General features: G+C 41.5%; 1 protein-coding gene across 5 annotated transcripts in view; it reads left to right on the plus strand.

The window, feature by feature from the left end:
• The window catches only part of PLEKHG1 (pleckstrin homology and RhoGEF domain containing G1), a 246055-nt gene that overhangs the window by 126943 nt on the left and 102251 nt on the right, over nucleotides 1-16861 (plus strand). For all 5 annotated transcript variants that reach the window (XM_063605030.1, XM_057302611.2, XM_024929265.4 and 2 more), the window contains exon 2: nucleotides 7499-8007. In XM_063605030.1, coding sequence (XP_063461100.1) covers nucleotides 7499-8007 — 509 coding nt within the window. The remainder of the gene's footprint in view (nucleotides 1-7498; nucleotides 8008-16861) is intronic.

A 16861-nucleotide genomic window follows, 5' to 3' on the forward strand; every position in this document is an offset into this window, starting at 1 on the left:
TAGAGTGGTGCTTGCCAGGGAGTGGGGAGAGGGAGAAACAGGGAGGTAATAGTGAAAGGATACAAATTTTCAGCTATGCAAGATGAGTAAGTCCAAAAAATCTGCACAGCATAGTGCCTATGGCTAACAATACTATATTGTATACTTAAAAGACTGCTAAGGAGGTAGATCTTAAGTGTTGTTATTGTAAAATGTTTAATAATAATAAAGAGGCATAAGAAAACTTTTGGAGGTGATGGCTATGTTCATGGTATAGATTGTGGTGATAGTTTCACATGTATACTTATCTCCAAATTCAAGTTTTATACATTAAATACGTATAACTTTTTCTATTTAATCATACCCCAATAAAATACATTTTTTAATTTAAAACATTTTTGAGCTATTTATTCTGAAAATTTTTTAAATGTATAAAAAAGTTGCAAAGATGGTGCAAAGTTCCCATATGTCTTTCATCCAGCTTCCCCTAACATTAACATCTTGTGTAATTGTAGTACCTTGTTTAAAACTTGTTTAACCTTGGTTAAAGACTAATAGATTTACATGGTAAAACTAAGAAATTAACAGGGTAACAAGATTTTTTTTTAACTCCTTGGTTCCTTCATCACCAAATAACTACAAATAAATATGAAAATCATGTTCCCTGAATTGAACATGCTGAACACTAGAGAACATGAGGAATTCTAGTCCTGGCCCTACCATTAAACAGGAATCAAGTTGATAGTTTAGAAAACCAAGAAGTGAAAATCCATATTGCTGTGAGGGAATAAAAGATGCTCCTCAAATACCTAGTGTCATCTTTGAAATATATAAATGTATATTTTTTAACTTGGACTCTTAAACATTTTTTAAAGCATTAAGTCAGTTGTTTACAACGTTGAGGCTCTAACAAAACTGCGCTGTTTATTAAATGAGCATCACTAACTGGAAGAGTAACTATTTCTGTATACTTTAGTCTTTCTGTGGCCTCCCCTCTTTGAGTAATTCACAGGAAGTGTAATAAGGAACTACATAATTTCAGCTACTCGTTGGTACTGAACACAGCACATTCTCTTGATTTCCATGGTTGTCCTGCCAAGGAACTCAGACTAGGTATTTGATGTCTAGAATAGCAATGAGCAGAATTTGGAAACCCTGATCACCCCTCAATCCCTGCTGTGAGTAGAATTTCTGTCTTGCCTCCTAAATTTCTCCTTGGGAGTTGTAGGTTGTAGGACCCATCAGATGTCCCCCTTCTCCATGTAAATATGGTCACAGGAAGCCATGGAACGTTCTGCATGAAACCTAAATCAGCCTAAGAAACCAGAACCAAGAAGCATTGCTTTTGATTCTGGCAGTGATATTCCAAAAGAGAGCAATTAAAATAATGGAAGTTGGAAGAGCAAAGAAGGAAAAGCCATGGAATTCCAATGTTTTCACCCAGAAAAAATTAGAGGGATTTGTCATGAAGTAAAAAGTATGAAAGTCTAGCTACATAGAAGCTGTCTAGGCATCTTTTCCTTTTATTAAGGATGGCACAAAAAAAAAGAGAATATTTTATTTGGTTGGCTTTTAGGCTAACCAGTGCTTCTCATTGTGAGACTCAGTAAGTCTCTAAGGTTCCTCTATGGATACTTCCACCCCCACCACCTCCAGGTTTACCAAAGGTGAGATTGATCACAATCCTCTAAGTGGGTGGAACCAGCTTATTTTAGGGTCAAAAGATATACCTGATATAAGCCATTAGCAAGGTTTGGCCAGAAATTCCCAGAAATTCTTACATTATTGGCCCTGTGCTTGGGATTTTGGAATAGACAGAAGTTATGAGAAGAAAAGCAGCAACTTACCCAAATGCTAATACAACCTGCTAACATCTTTCACTCAAGGCAAATGAAAAAGCTTTCTTGCCCTACAGATTTTTATCTGGATGTTTCAGTTTGTCATGGAAAATCAGTTAGCCCAGTATCTGCTACACAGAGATGACCTCCCAACTCTATTTTTGCTAATTTTTAACAATATTGTGCATTAATAAGTGGAGTAAGAAACAAAAATGCAAACTTTGAGTTGTATGTGTCTCTGCATTCACTATTATTTGAACAAAGATTGATAAAGAGGTAAATTTAAATCTTCAAGAATAATGTAATTATATCAAAGACTTCTAGATCAGCATTGTCTGACTAAAATATATATGAACTACTTATGTAATTTTTTATTTTCTAGTAGCAACAATATAAAAAAGTAAAATGATGCCGGGGCACTGGCTTACACCTATAATCTCAGCACTTTGGGAGGCCAAGATGGGAGGATCACTTGAGCCCAGGAGTTCAAGACCAGCCTGGGCAACATAGAAAGACTTCATCTCTACAAAAATTAAAAATAAAATTAGCTTGGTATGGCAGCGTGGTCCCAGCTATTCGGGAGGCTGAGGTGGGAGGATGGCTTGAACCCAGGAGTGAGCCATGATTGTGCCACTGCACTCCAGCCTGGGTGACAGAGTGAGACCCTGTTTCAAAAAATAAAAATAAGAATAAATTTAAAATAAAAAAAGTAGGCCGGGCTCAGTGGCTCACATCTGTAATCCCAGCACTTTGGGAGGCCAAGGTGGGTAGATCACGAGCTCAGGAGTTCGAGACCAGCCTGGCCAACATGGTGAAACCCCATCTCTACTAAAAGTACAAAAATTAGCCAGGCATGGTGGCAGGCGCCTGTAATCCCAGCTACTCAGGAGGCTGAGGCAGGAGAATTGCTTGAACCCAGGAGGCGGAGGTTGCAGTGAGCCGAGATTGCACCATTGCACTCCAGCCTGGGCAACAAGAGCAAAACTCTGTCTCAAAAAAGAAAAAAAAGTAAAATGAAACCAGTGAAAATAATCTCAGTGAGATATTTAACCTAATCCAAAATATTATTTCAATACACAAATACAAAAATTATTAATGAGGTATTTTATTTCATGTTTTTAGTTTTATACTAAGTTACTGAAATCTGGTGTGTATCTTACATCTCAATTCAGACTGACTGTGTTTGTTTATTTATTCATTTAGAGTCAGGGTCTCACTTTGCCACCCAGGCTGGAGTGCAGTGGCACAATCATGGCTTACCACAGCCTTGACTCCAAGTAGCTGGGACTACAGGCACAGGCCATCACACCTGGCTAATTTTTTGTATTTTTTGTATTTGAGATGGGGTTTTACTAGGTTGCCCAGGCTAGTCTCGAACTCCTGAGCTCAAGTGATCCGCCTGCCTCAGCCTCCCAAAGTGCTGGAATTACAGGCATGAGCCACTGTGCCCAGCCTGGCTGCGTTTCAAGTTCTCAGTAGCCACATGTGGCCACTGGCTACTGTGTGGAGCAGCACAGCTCTAGAGATAAATATTAATAATTGGTGAGTTGCATTAGAATAGGCCAGACAGGGTGGAAATCTTAAATTATTTTGAGGAAAGTGAGAACAAGACTAGACAGTTTTTATGAGGTGCATTTTCCTAGGTGAGGAAACTATAATTATCTTCTAAGCAATGAATCAACATAACAAATGTTAGCCATTAGCAAGTGTGGTCTCATATTACGTGTCATTATATGACCTGACTTTAAATGTTTCACTTCTGTCATTGGTAATTTTGGAAGGTCTTTAGTTTGGGGTGGTAAGCTTGGCTAAATGCTACGGACCCCAAACTTCTGAAATGGTCTATTTTAGAAAGTGCCTGGTTGGCAGCCAGGCCTGTACGTGGACTGGCATTGGAACATTTGAAGCTTTCCCCGCAGCGGTGCCCCCTCCATGTTGCTATTTAAGATCTATCCATGAAGGGGTCCCTATTGATCTGAGTTTTATATTCCACTCTTTCCCACCTTTGAAAGTATTTCTAAAGACATTGTCATTTCTAGCAGCCCAACCTAGGATCCTCTAAAAGCAGTTTTTATTCCTCTTTAATCCTTCTGTCCCAATATTGGGTATCTAATTTAAAGTGAAAGTAAGTAGAGAGAAGAAATGATGATAAGAAAATAATGTGTCTCTCTGTTGTGTCCATTTTTCTCTAGTCCTGATCATCAATGTGGTGCCAAGAGTTTTGTAACTGTGTGAAAGACAGTTTTCTATTCTGGAGAGATAGATTCTTCTCCGGTTAGAAAATCAGAACTTGCCCTAGAGACAGTATGTGCAGATCTGCTGGGGGGGTAGACCTTTCCAGATGTCTTGGCCTTTCAACTTTTTTGACACCAGGGACTGGTTTCATGGTAGACAATTTTTCAAAGGATGAAGGGTGAGTTGAGGTGGTGGGGGTGGGGGAGTGGGGATGCTTTCAGGATGAAACGGTTCCACCTCGGATCATCAGGAATTAGATTCTCATAAGGAGCGTGCAACCTAGATCCCTGGCATGCATAGGTCACAATAGGGCTTGCGCTCCTATGAGAATCTAATGCTGCTGCTGATCTGAAAGGAGGCAGAGCCCAGGCAGCAATGCTCACTTGCCCACCACTCACTTCCTGCTGTGCTGCTTGGTTCCTGACAGGCCATGGACCGGTACCACACCCCTGTTATAGAGAATATCCAACTTGGCCAGAGGCGGTGGCTCACACCTATAAACCCAACACTTTGGGAGGCCGAGGTGGGTGGATCACCTGCGGTCAGGAGTTCGAGACCAGCCTGGCCAACATGGTGAAACCCCATCTCTACTAAAAATACAAAAATTAGCTGGGCATGGTGGCACATGCCTATAATCCCAGCTACTAGGTAGGCTGAGGCAGGAGATCGCTTGAACCTGGGAGGCGGAGGTTGCAATGAGCTGAGATCATACCATTGCACTCCAGCCTGGGTGACAAGAGCAAACTCTGTCTCAAAAAAAAAAAAAAAGTATATATTCAACTTACGTTTAGTCCCAAATCATAGCCTCATTGGACCCTTGGGATCTCAAAATATCCTCAGATACTTCCCAAGTGAGTGCCCATTTCCTACAGTGAGATCAACCTGATGGTCTAGGTTATGGAGGGTGCGAATGGAAAGGAAACCTTGTTGTGTCCGCCCCTACTTTGGACTGCCGTGACTTTCTCAACACCAGTCCCAAACGTGAGTAAGCGTCCTTTGCTGCAAGCATACCTAAATGCACGGCTGCTGATTGGATTTTTGCCGCACCCAAGTTGGATCAGGCTTTCTAGGTCAGGTGCATCTTAACTACTATAACCAATTCATGTTTTATAGGCCATAAAGTTGTTATAGAACAAGCAGAAAGAATATTGCAAAAGCTTTAAAAATGTGTGGCAAACTCTAGCATGTGGTAGTGGTTATGCAGATAAACTGCTCATTTCCTACATGTCTTAGCACTCCTTCTTGACTCGGAATTAGTTCCTTCATTTTATATTCATAACTTTAATATTTGCATCATTTGTTTGTACTAATACTTGTCATGAATATAAACTATCTAGGTATGTTGAAGGAGAGACTTGTTGGATACTTTATATTCTAAAAATATTAGTACCAACTGTTTAGTGATCTTTATTATAGAATCAAACCAAATTTACATTACTATTGAAAAATGATCATTACTATGTATTCTTTTTACTGTGTTTGTCACATTATAACCTTCCAAACATAAGTTTCCCTCTTCCATTTTTCTAGTAAAACCTGTAAGCATGTTTTTGTGGTAAGGTAACCTAGCAAAATTAAGCAAATTTCTTTATGAATCACCTTCTCTATCACAAGACATTTTGTTTCTATGAACACAATTTCTCTATGAAATAATGAGATGTGGAATCTCATTATTTGAGGGAGAAATGTTGACCCTGCCTTAGAAATGAGGAAGATTGGAATTTTGAGTGTTTTACCCAAGTAGCTTCTGAATGTTTAATTTTCACATGGGTCCTTTTGGGGCCCAACATCATATTTAAATGCTGTGAGTATTAAGTGACTTTTTTTTTTTTTTTTTGAGACGGACTCTCGCTCTGTCGCCCAGTCTGGAGTGCAGTGGCGCGATCTCGGCTCACTGCAAGCTCCGCCTCCCGGGTTCACGCCATTCTCCTGCCTCAGCCTCCTGAGTAGCTGGGACTACAGGCACCCGCCATCACGCCTAGCTAATTTTTTTGTATTTTTTTTAGTAGAGACGAGGTTTCACCATTAAGTGACCTTTTGACTTTGCAGATAGTTTTTATTCTTGGCCTTTTCTAAACAAGACAGTGCCATTTTCTCATAATTGTTCTTATAACTTAGTTCCTATATGCGTCATATAATTACATGATTTTATAACTGTACTTGTGGAGAGTTGTAGTTAATCAAGCATGCTCTCTAATAGTATCATAACTCCATATATGCCACAAATGGAATGCCAGTTTCTAAGAAGTGATCTGGAGAAGTGCTGTGTTGAGAGGATAAGTTTTCAATGGGGTGTGAGTCTTAATAATTCAGTCATGCATCACTTCAGCATGAGGGCACATTCTGAGACATGTTGTCGGGCAATTTCATCATTGTATGAACATCACAGAGTATAATCACAAACCTATATGGCATAGCCCTATACACATCTAGGCTAGACGAGATGGCAGATTGCTCTGACCACTGTCATACATGCTGTTTGTTGTTTTGTTTTGAGATAGAGTCTTGCTCTGTCGCCCAGGCTGGAGTTCAGTGGCAGGATCTCGGCTCACTGCAACCTCTGCCTCCCGGGTTCAAGCAATTCTTGTGCGTCAGCTTCCCGAGTAGCTAATTTTTGTGTTTTTTAGTAGCGACACGGTTTTGCCATGTGGGCCAGGCTTGTCTCAAACGCCTGGCCTCAAGTGATCTGCCCACCCCAGCCTCCCAAAGTGCTGGGATTTACAGGCGTGAGCCACCGCGCCCAGTCTGCAGTTCATTGTTGACTGAAACATCATTATGCTGTGTATGACTCTATCTTTTTCTTGCCTAATATTAGAAAATTATTGTCTATGTGACACTTTCTTTAATGCTGTATGCAAGTAAAATGTAAAGTTGCCAGCATTATTTAAATCAAGTAGTGGTGGCTCCAGGATGCTAGCCTAAAATTTTGTGGAATTATGGTGAAATACTTAAAATCTAGAACAAGGTTTTTCAAAATTCCGTAGGAATCACGTCGGGTCCCTTTTAAGTTCGTTAAGAACCACTTGTGGTGCTTGTTAAAGTGATCAATTCCTGGTGCCCTGACCGCTCAGCCTTTAATTTAGTGAATCTAGACTAATTTGCATATGAGTCATTCCAGGTGGTCACACTTTTGAGACAACAGGTCTAGTGTTTCTCAAACTTTAATGCTTCTAAGTCATTCTGGGATCTTATTAAAGTGCACACTCAAGTTCAGCAGGTCGAGGTCAGAGCCCGAGACTCTGCATTTCTAATAGGCACCCAGATGATGCTTCAGAAACACTGATTTTGCATCTCACTCCACCACAGGTACCTTTGCATCCCTTCTGTAATTGGCCACCTTGTTATTGACTGTATTTATTTGAGCTAGGTTTTTACTTCCTTTCAACCCTCTGCTTGATAGAATTGCTTATCTTGTCCTTTTTATTTATTTTCTTTAATGCATATAGATGGGCACCAGTTGCGTCTTGAAGTGCCATCAGCTGTAACCAAAGTTCCAGATCCCAAGACGACAGCCAGGCGTTCCTGCCCTCAAGAACTGAAGACAATGGAGCTCTCTGATAGTGACCGACCCGTCAGCTTCGGTTCCACATCATCCTCGGCCTCTTCCCGCGACAGCCATGGTTCCTTCGGCAGCAGAATGACCTTAGTTTCAAATAGCCACATGGGCTTGTTTAACCAGGATAAGGAGGTAGGGGCCATAAAACTGGAGCTGATTCCTGCCAGGCCGTTTTCCAGCAGCGAGCTGCAGAGGGACAACCCTGCCACGGGGCAACAGAACGCGGATGAGGGCAGCGAAAGGCCACCCAGAGCGCAGTGGAGAGTGGACTCAAACGGGGCACCCAAGACGACCGCAGACTCGGCCACGAGCCCCAAGCTCCTCTATGTGGATAGAGTTGTTCAGGAAATTCTGGAAACCGAAAGGACTTATGTACAAGATTTAAAAAGCATCGTAGAGGTAAGACCGACTTCGCTTTTAATGTTTGCCATGCAGGAGAAATATGCTTGCAAAAGAAATGACAAAGCCAAGCCAGGTGTAGGGGATGTCTCCTAAGAGGCGGAAGGGATGTGAATGTTTAAAGAGAGAGTAATAAGAGAAACCCTAAGGCCGTAACCCACTGTGTTAACATCCTCTTAATATTTGCATTAACAAATCAGTTATGAGTGAGGAGCAAGACTGATGATACAGTACCCATACCAAGATGCTGTGTTAATAAATCCTACACCCAAGATGTCAGAGTGACTCACACGCAGTGGGGCAGGTGAGGATGGAGGACTCAAGTCTCCTGGAGCATGAGTGTCAGGTGTATGACTAAACCCCTCAGCTGTCCTTGCCTTAATCATCACTCTCTACTGGCATCCGGGAGCTTCCAAAACTACTGAGACGTGAATCTCACACTCAGCAACTGTGATTTCATTGGCCTGGGTGGGGCTTGGGTGGTGGAATTGTTGAAGATGCACAGGTGATTTTAATGTGCAGAGAGGTTTGCAGCCGCTGCTGTCTGCTATTCCTGTATTGGTTGGTGTTTGGGGAAAGGATTGAAAGGTAGAGAAAAGTCGTGGGCTTTGTCTTGTCTTGTGTCTCCTTTCTGTTCACTTTTACAGTGAGTAATCCTATATAAATTATTTTGCATATGTTATTATTATGATTATAAATTACTTGCACAAATTATTTCATGTGAATTGAGCTCAGCTTATGTGCCAGGTCACATCCTCTGGAAATTCAATTATTCGATTTTGATTTTCTGGGTCGTTTTAAAGGATAAAGCAAGAATTATCAGAGGAGCTCAGATGTTAACTCACTCTCAATTGTAGTTAAAAATATTACTATCTCAAGGGCAGATTTTTTTTTTTTTTTGAGACGGAGTTTCGCTCTTGTTTCCCAGGCTGGAGTGCAATGGTGCGATCTTGGCTTACCGCAACCTCCGCCTCCCGGGTTCAAGCAATTCTCCTGCCTCAGCATCCTGAGTAGCTGGAATTACAGGCATGCGCCACCACACCCGGCTAATTTTGTATTTTTAGTAGAGATGGGGTTTCGCCATGTTGGTCAGGCTGGTCTCGAACTCCCGACCTCAGGTGATCCTCCCGCCTCGGCCTCCCAAAGTGCTGGGATTACAGGCATGAGCCACCGTGCCCGGCCTCAAGGGCAGATTCATATATTATAAAGCTACACTTGCTTTGCTGCCTACTAATACACCAGATTCTTTCATTTGTTACTACCTGTTTCCTGTTTTAGACATTGACTCTAGAGTATGTTTCAGAGTACAGTAGAATATTGCCAATGAGCATGTTCTTCCCCCAAATACATTCTCATAGCTTTAGAAAAAGAATTCTAAAGCATGACTACGTGTGATCCGCAAATGATAGAACCAGACTGTCTACTAAAAATAGTTATGATGTACCTTCCCAGTAAAAATAGAAAAGTCAATTGATGGTCAACTGAAACAATATGTGGTACCAAATGTAGAATAAAGTAGGCCTGTTTTTTAAAAAGTTCAACAATGATGTCATTTGTACTTGAGAAGAAATACCTGTAAAACAGCCAAAAATTTTACAGCCTCTCAGGAAACATATGGTTATTAAAGCTTTCTTTGGTCTATGCTTTTTTTTTTTCTTTCTTTCTTTCTTGGAAACTAGTCTACCTAATCTAAAACTCACCTTATGGAGAGAAACCTTTAATTACTGAACTAGTATTCCATTAACGTTTATTTTTTCCTGAGGCTGGTTGATAAACCTTAGGTGAGAAGAAACAGGTAAGAGACGAATGAAAGAAAACAGATAAAGACAGAATTTATTTTTTCTAAGAAATTTCAATGTAAGTTCTATGTGAAGCTGTCCATGTGTTCTTGCCTTTTTTCTTTATTCATGAATCAACTGTGTTTTACACTAGGGGTTGGTGAGCTTTTTCTAGGCAGGGCCAGATAGTAAATAGTTTTGGCCTTATGGGGCCTAAGGTCTTGGTCACAACTGATGAACTCTGCCACTGAAGCTCAAAAGCAGCCATGTACACTGTGAATAATGGGGCCTGGACATGCCAGTACCTCTTTAGAGTCTCGTTTGACCCAACGGCCACAGTTTGCTCACCCCTGTCTTAGGCTATAAGTTTGTGCCATGTTTCATCAACTGTCAGATGGAACTAATAAGTAGGACCTGCCTCATAGGGTTATTATGAGAATTGGATAAGATAGTATAAAAAGCTCTGCAGCCATGCCTGGCACATAGTAATCAATTAGTAAATGGAAACTACACTCGTCACTATTGCCAGCCTTCTCTAAGTTTGCTAGCTGAGAGTGATCACTGCATACACTATGTTTTACCTGAAGTCTTTCACAAAAATAATCAGATTAGGCTGAATGCGGTGGCTTATGCCTGTAATCCCAGCACTTTGGGAGGCCGAGGCAGGCGGATCACCTGAGGTTGGGAGTTCGAGACCAGCCTGGACAACGTGGTGAAAGCCCATCTCTACTAAAAATACAAAAATTAGCCGGGCATGGTGGTGCATGCCTATAATCCCAGCTACTTGGGAGGCTGAGACAGGAGAATCGCTTGAACCTGGGAGGCAGAGGCTGCAGTGAGCCGAGATCGCACCGCTGCACTCCAGCCTGGGTGACAGAACAAGACTCCATCTTTAAAAAACAAAAACAAAAACAAAAAATCAGATTAGCCAATTCACTACAGCAGAAATTTAATTACAAAAAAAAAAACCTTAATGGGTGATTTTACCATTATTGTTTTGATTATTTCTAATGAACCCACTGGAAATCTGAGGTGGAAATTAGGGGAAGGAGAGGCCCAGAAGGGGGTGAGTATTGGAAAGAAGCGTGCCTGGGGAGAAAGAGTCCCAAATGAAGAGGGAGGGACCCAGGCAGGAAGAGCTAGATGCTCCTCTGTTCCAGAAGTCACTAGAATGCTTTGCATCATTTACCCTGTCCTCCTAGAAAACTTTAGAATTGTTTCATATGAGGGATTAGTTGGTTGAAGCCTCTTCATCTGTTTTGGCTATGAGACCACCTCTGTTTCTCCAGATCACAACTTTATCAGAGTGGCTAGACCACTTTTATCGAGTTCTTTTCTTAATGAAAAGTAAACAATTATTGTCAAGCCTGCAGTAACTCTACCCAATAAAAGGCTGTCATATGGGTATTCTTTTAAAACATAGAATATCAACTCCTTTAAAGTCTGTTTCCTTGATCTATTTCTAACCTATTTGTATAATGTTGTAAATGACTTCTCTAATGTTCTCCATTTTTCAAATGCAAAATGTTAAATTAAGAAAAGGGCTGCTCATTGACAGCCTACTACGATAAAACTTTTACCCTGCCTAAAAGACGGACTTTTTTTTAGTTGGCTCTTTATTTATCTATTTTGAATAAGCATCTCACCCTATCACCCAGGCTAGAGTGCAGTGGCACGATCATGACTCACTGCAGCCTCGACCTCCTGGGCTCATGCAATCCTCCTGCCTCAGCCTCCCATGTATCTAGGACTACAGGTGCACACCACCACACCTTGCTAAGTTTTTTTTTTTTTTTTAATTTTTGTAGAGACAGGATCTCAATATGTTGTCCAGGCTGGTCTCAAACTGCCAGCCTCAAGCGATCCCTTTGCCTCAGCCTCCCAAAATGGTGAGCTTACAGGTGACAGCCACTGAGCCCAGCCTTAGCTGGCTCTTTCCAAGCAAAAATAATTTCTGGGGGAAAAGAAGCTCGTCTAATTGAAGTCACTTTTAATTTCTACAGTAGCATGATTTCTGACTTTGTACACTCTGCTTTATTGAATCTCCTCCCAGCTTAATTACCCCCATTAGTAGTACATTTTATCTGCATGCCGTATAGATACGTAATCCTTACCACTCAAGTTTAGATTTCATTTTTAGGACTTGTGAACAGCAACATTTTTGTGTATACACCGAGTTAAAAAACATGAGCGGGAATGATGATTTGACATTTCAACACAGTCCCAAATATCAGAGCAGCTTATTTCTGAGAAGAGATCCTTCTAACCCCAGTTGAGCAATAGGATTCCCAGATGTTGGTTACACATGTAAAGAGTGTGTTATGCCCTTCTTTCCCATATGTGGAGACATCGTATTAAAATAATCTCACATATTTAGGTATCTTTCTTTCCTATGCCAGTTAGGAATTCAGAAATGAATTCCTAATGCTTTCTGAAAGTTGAACCCCAAAATGTGGTGGTTCTTATTCCTGTTGCTCTTCATTCTTCCCCAGATCCTTCTCTCTCAACCCCTGTCCCCTCCCCAGCCGTGGCTCTTCCGTCCTCTGCTCCTAGTCATTTACTTTTGTACACTTGACATTTTAGAGAAAGAGGTAAGATCTTGACTGTGAACCGTAGTCAAAGGAACAATGGAGCTGTTATTTCTATTTTATATATACCCCTAACTGCATTCACAGATAAAATGAGATGATAAATATGAAAGCAAGTTTTAAAAGTTAAATTGCCAGTGATACAATTTGTGGAGAGATAGAAATCCATAGTTGGAAAGCAGAAAATAAGGGTCTGTTTAATGTTTAATGGGACCTTCGATTGACTGGGCACGGACTGTCAGGGGTAGGGTGGGTTTCTTTAATCTTTCTAAATGATCTATAAAAGAGCTTTTGAGAACCTCATAAGATTTGGCCTCAGATATAGTTCACGGCCTGTTGTAACCTGTTAGTAAAGTTTTAAAATAGTTCATAATGTTAATGCTGTGTAATTAGAAGTTACATTTCTACTACAGGATGGCATCGTTGAGCTCTGAGAGATACTAAATTAAGCCATATTTGGTGATATTGAGGACATGTGTATTTAGTGAAAAAAGGGGCTGAATTGTTAATTACAACGTGATTTTATCTTTTTCCTTATATGCCAGAGAGCTAATATCCTTTTCATGGACCTTTATCCATAAAGTGTATTTTAAAAAAAAAGCTAAGTAATGGGGCCAGGAGCAGTGGCTCATGCCTGTAATCCCAGCACTTTGGGAGGCCGAAGTAGGCAGATCACTTGAGGTCAGGAGTTTGAGACCAGCCAGGCCAACATGGTGAAACTCCATCTCTACTAAAAATACAAAAATTAGCTGGGTATGGTGGTGCATGCCTGTAGTCCCAGCTGCTTAGAAGGCCGAGGCAGGAGAATGGCTTGAACCTGGGAGGCGGAGGTTGCAGTGAGCCGAGATCGTGCCATTGCATTCCAGCTGGAGCAACAGAGTGAGACTCTGTCAAAAAAAAAACAAAAAAAAAAAACCATAAGTATTCTAGCCTTGATGTTCAAAATTTAAACAGCAGAAGCATAAGCATATCTTTATGGGAAGCATTCAGCATTATTCAAAACTGTAGCTAAACAAGGATTAGAATGGTGATCACCAACCCCAAGCTCTGTGTTCGTTAGTCTATGTGGACTCTTTGTTTATTGAGTGATCGTACAGACAGTGTCAGGGAAGATAAAAGAGAGAAGGGTGTTTTTCACACACTTAGTGCCCTGAAACACATTGAAAGCTATTCTCCCCACTGCCATAGCCTAGAAGAGGCTTCTCTTTGTACTGGTGATATCCAATTAATTGAAAACTGTCTTATGCTGGGGAAGCAAACCTTCTCCAAAATTTGTGCAGAATGAAAGAAGGAAATCCAGGATTCAGCCCCAGAGAGCTTGTGCAGTGATTTCACCACATACTCTGCCTGGACACTTAGCTCTTAGCCCTGTGAGATGTCTATGACTTGGATGAAATGGAATCTGAGTTGGCTTTTGTCCTGGGGGCACCCCTCCCTTGAGGACAGTACTGTCAAGTGTGGAGGTGGTTTCTGATTAAGCCTGTCTTCCCATTGATCCTGCTAGAGAGACAAAATTGTTTGGTATGGAAAGGGCAGTGTGCATCTTACTCTTTTTCCTTAGCCATAATGGAATGGTTGTGCATAGGCATTCCCTGGCCCAGCCTTACCTGCTTAGGATGCTGGACTAAAAGAGTCAGGTTTTGCACCAAGAAAGAAGGCTGTTGAGAAGAGGGGAATTGTCGCAGATTTTATTGTCTTTTTACTTAACAGATATCTTCTCTCCATATTTTCCCTCCAGTTTAAATAACATTTATTGGACACTTTTTACAAGGTTCACTTAGACTAACGTTTTTTAAATACCGAGGGAGAAAAATGTGTTCCATGCTCAAGCGTAGGAGTTGGTAGGGATTGTTTTAAATGAAGGCTTGTTATGTGGGTGGATTTAATAAGGAACTTACACTGTGGTACTTGGCATCATTTAATGTACTTTTTTATGAGGCATTTGAGCACTTTTATGTGAATGTGTCTATTTTTTTCCTCCAAGGGATTTTATCGTAACGGGTGAATGAGATCTTTCTTAAAACCATTTAATATCTATGATAATTTAGAGACAAACCTGTTAGTTTTCTGCTTATTTAGGAGTCACTCCTTAAATAGTACATCTAATCATTTTACATAATCTCTCAAAAATCTCACTTTGACTACATATTTCCATATCTCTGTGTTATTGTTGTTGTTATTATGACCCCTTATTCCCCACCTTACCTTAACCTTACTCTCGTCTTTCACCACCTCAACAACAGCAGCACAAACCTAGAAGGTGGCAACAGTAAGTGATTTTGAGTGTTCATATCTTCATACTGCAACCTGATCTGGGAAGGAGGGCAGGGAGAACTGATCTTTTACTTCTTTTCATTTCTAATGGGTTTGCCCATTTTGAATGTGATATAAATACCTGCTGATTGATTGCTAATGACCAATTAAAACAGTTCAAGGTGGGCAGCATTCGGTGAGAGCAAAATGAGTTGAGATTTGCAGAGTTGCTCTGCAGAAGTAGCTGTCGGCTGAACACAAGAGTTCATGTGTACTTTGTGACTGATGTCAGGTTGGGTTATTTGCTCCAAACTTTTATGGCTAGATCTTGAGTCAAAATGTAGGCAATGAGTGTCTTGTGACATCTTAAGTTTTGTAACCATCCCCATCACCTCAATAGATTCCCGCAGCTATAAACATACTATTCAGCTACCATTTCTAAATTTTCTAGATAGACGCCTCAATAATACAAAAACACTAAAAAATAACATTAGCAGCAATTAATATTTGAGCACTTACCATGTATCAGGCACTAGGCACTTAATTTGCTCACTCACTGTCCCATCATGTGGGTACTAGTTTAATTCCTATTTTAGCATGAGAATAGTGAATGTACAGAGGACAAAGTGACTTGTCCCAGGTCACATAGTTGGCTAGTGGTTGAGCTGGAACTGAAAAGCAGGCCTTTCTCCGAAACCCACTGCTTTCACTGCATACCTCCCCTTTGACTATAACAGAAGGTTCAAAGTTCAGCCCTCTTCTTAATCTCTCTAGAGCAGGCACCAGCAGTACCATAGACCTTCTGGACTGCATAGTTCTTGGCTATGAGGGAGAGTTGTGTACATTGTAGGAACGTTTAGCAACAAGCCTGACTTCTATCCATTAGAAGCTAATAGAACCACCACCGTCCCCACTTGTGACAACCAAAAATGTCTCTAGCCATTGCCAAGTACCCCCTGGAGGGCAAAATTGTCCCTGGTTGAAAATGACAGCTTTAAATATCTGGAACACATAGTGTTTCATTAAGGATAGGCTAAGCCACAGTAACTGTATCAGGCCATTCTTGTGTTGCTATAAAGAAATACCTGAGACTGGGTAATTTATGAAGAAAAGAAATGTATTTGGCTGATGGTTCTGCAGGCTTTACAGGAAGCACAGTAGCATCTGCTTCTGAGGAGGTCTCAGGAAGCCTCCAATCATGGCAGAAGGCGAACAGGGGGTAGGCATGACACATGTCAGGAGAGAACGTGGTGGCCAGGCGCAGTGGCTCACGCCTGGAATCCAGCACTTGGGGAGGCCGAGGTGGGCGGATCACGATGTCAGGAGTTCAAGACCAGCCTGGCCAACATGGTGAAACCCTGTCTCTACTAAAAGTACAAAAATTAGCCGAGTGTGGTGGTGTGCACCTGTAATCCCAGCTACTGGGGAGACTGAGGCGGGAGAATCAGTTGAACCTGGGAGGCAGAGGTTGCAATGAGCCAAGATAGCACCATTGCACTCCAGCCTAGGCAATAGAGTGAGACTCCATCTCAAAAAAAAAAAAAAAAGAGCACAGGGAGGGCCCGCACACTTAACCAGATCTTACGAGAGCTCACTCACTATCCTGAGGATGCTACCAAGGGGATGGTGCTAAACCATTCCTGAGAAATCTGCCCCCATGATCCAGTCACCTCCCACCAGGCCCTACCTCCAACATGGGGAATTACATTTCAATATGAGGTTTGGGCGGGGACACAGATCCAAACTATATCAGTAACATACAGATCTCCAAATCTAGTGACTTCACCCAAGTTTCTTTCTTTGTCCTGTAACCATCCTTTGCAAGTGTTCAGGTGAGGAGGAGCAGCACTCCTCCATGCAGTCATTCAGGGACCCAGGCTGAGGAGGCCTTGCTGTCTTCAGGACATGGCTTCCGAGGTTGCCATCCCAGTCAACTAGACGGGCAAGGAGACATGGAGATATATATGGGGAAGGTTTCTGAGACAGACAGAACTGATGCACATCCCTTTTCTCAAACTCCCAATGAGAATCTTGTCACCTGGCTACATCCTATAAGGGAGGATGGGAGGTGCAGTCTAGCCATGTGTCCAAAGAAGGTAGGAAACAATTTTTGTAAACAACCTGCAGTTTCTGGCATGCATTATGTATAACAAAGCCATTCTCATTGTAAAACCTATCATTTAGTGATGGTGTATCCCCCACCACCCTCACTAAAAATAAAAAGGAAGAGGCTGG

The sequence above is a fragment of the Pan paniscus genome, chromosome 5 (assembly GCF_029289425.2).
Source record: "Pan paniscus chromosome 5, NHGRI_mPanPan1-v2.0_pri, whole genome shotgun sequence".
Lineage (NCBI taxonomy): Eukaryota > Metazoa > Chordata > Mammalia > Primates > Hominidae > Pan > Pan paniscus.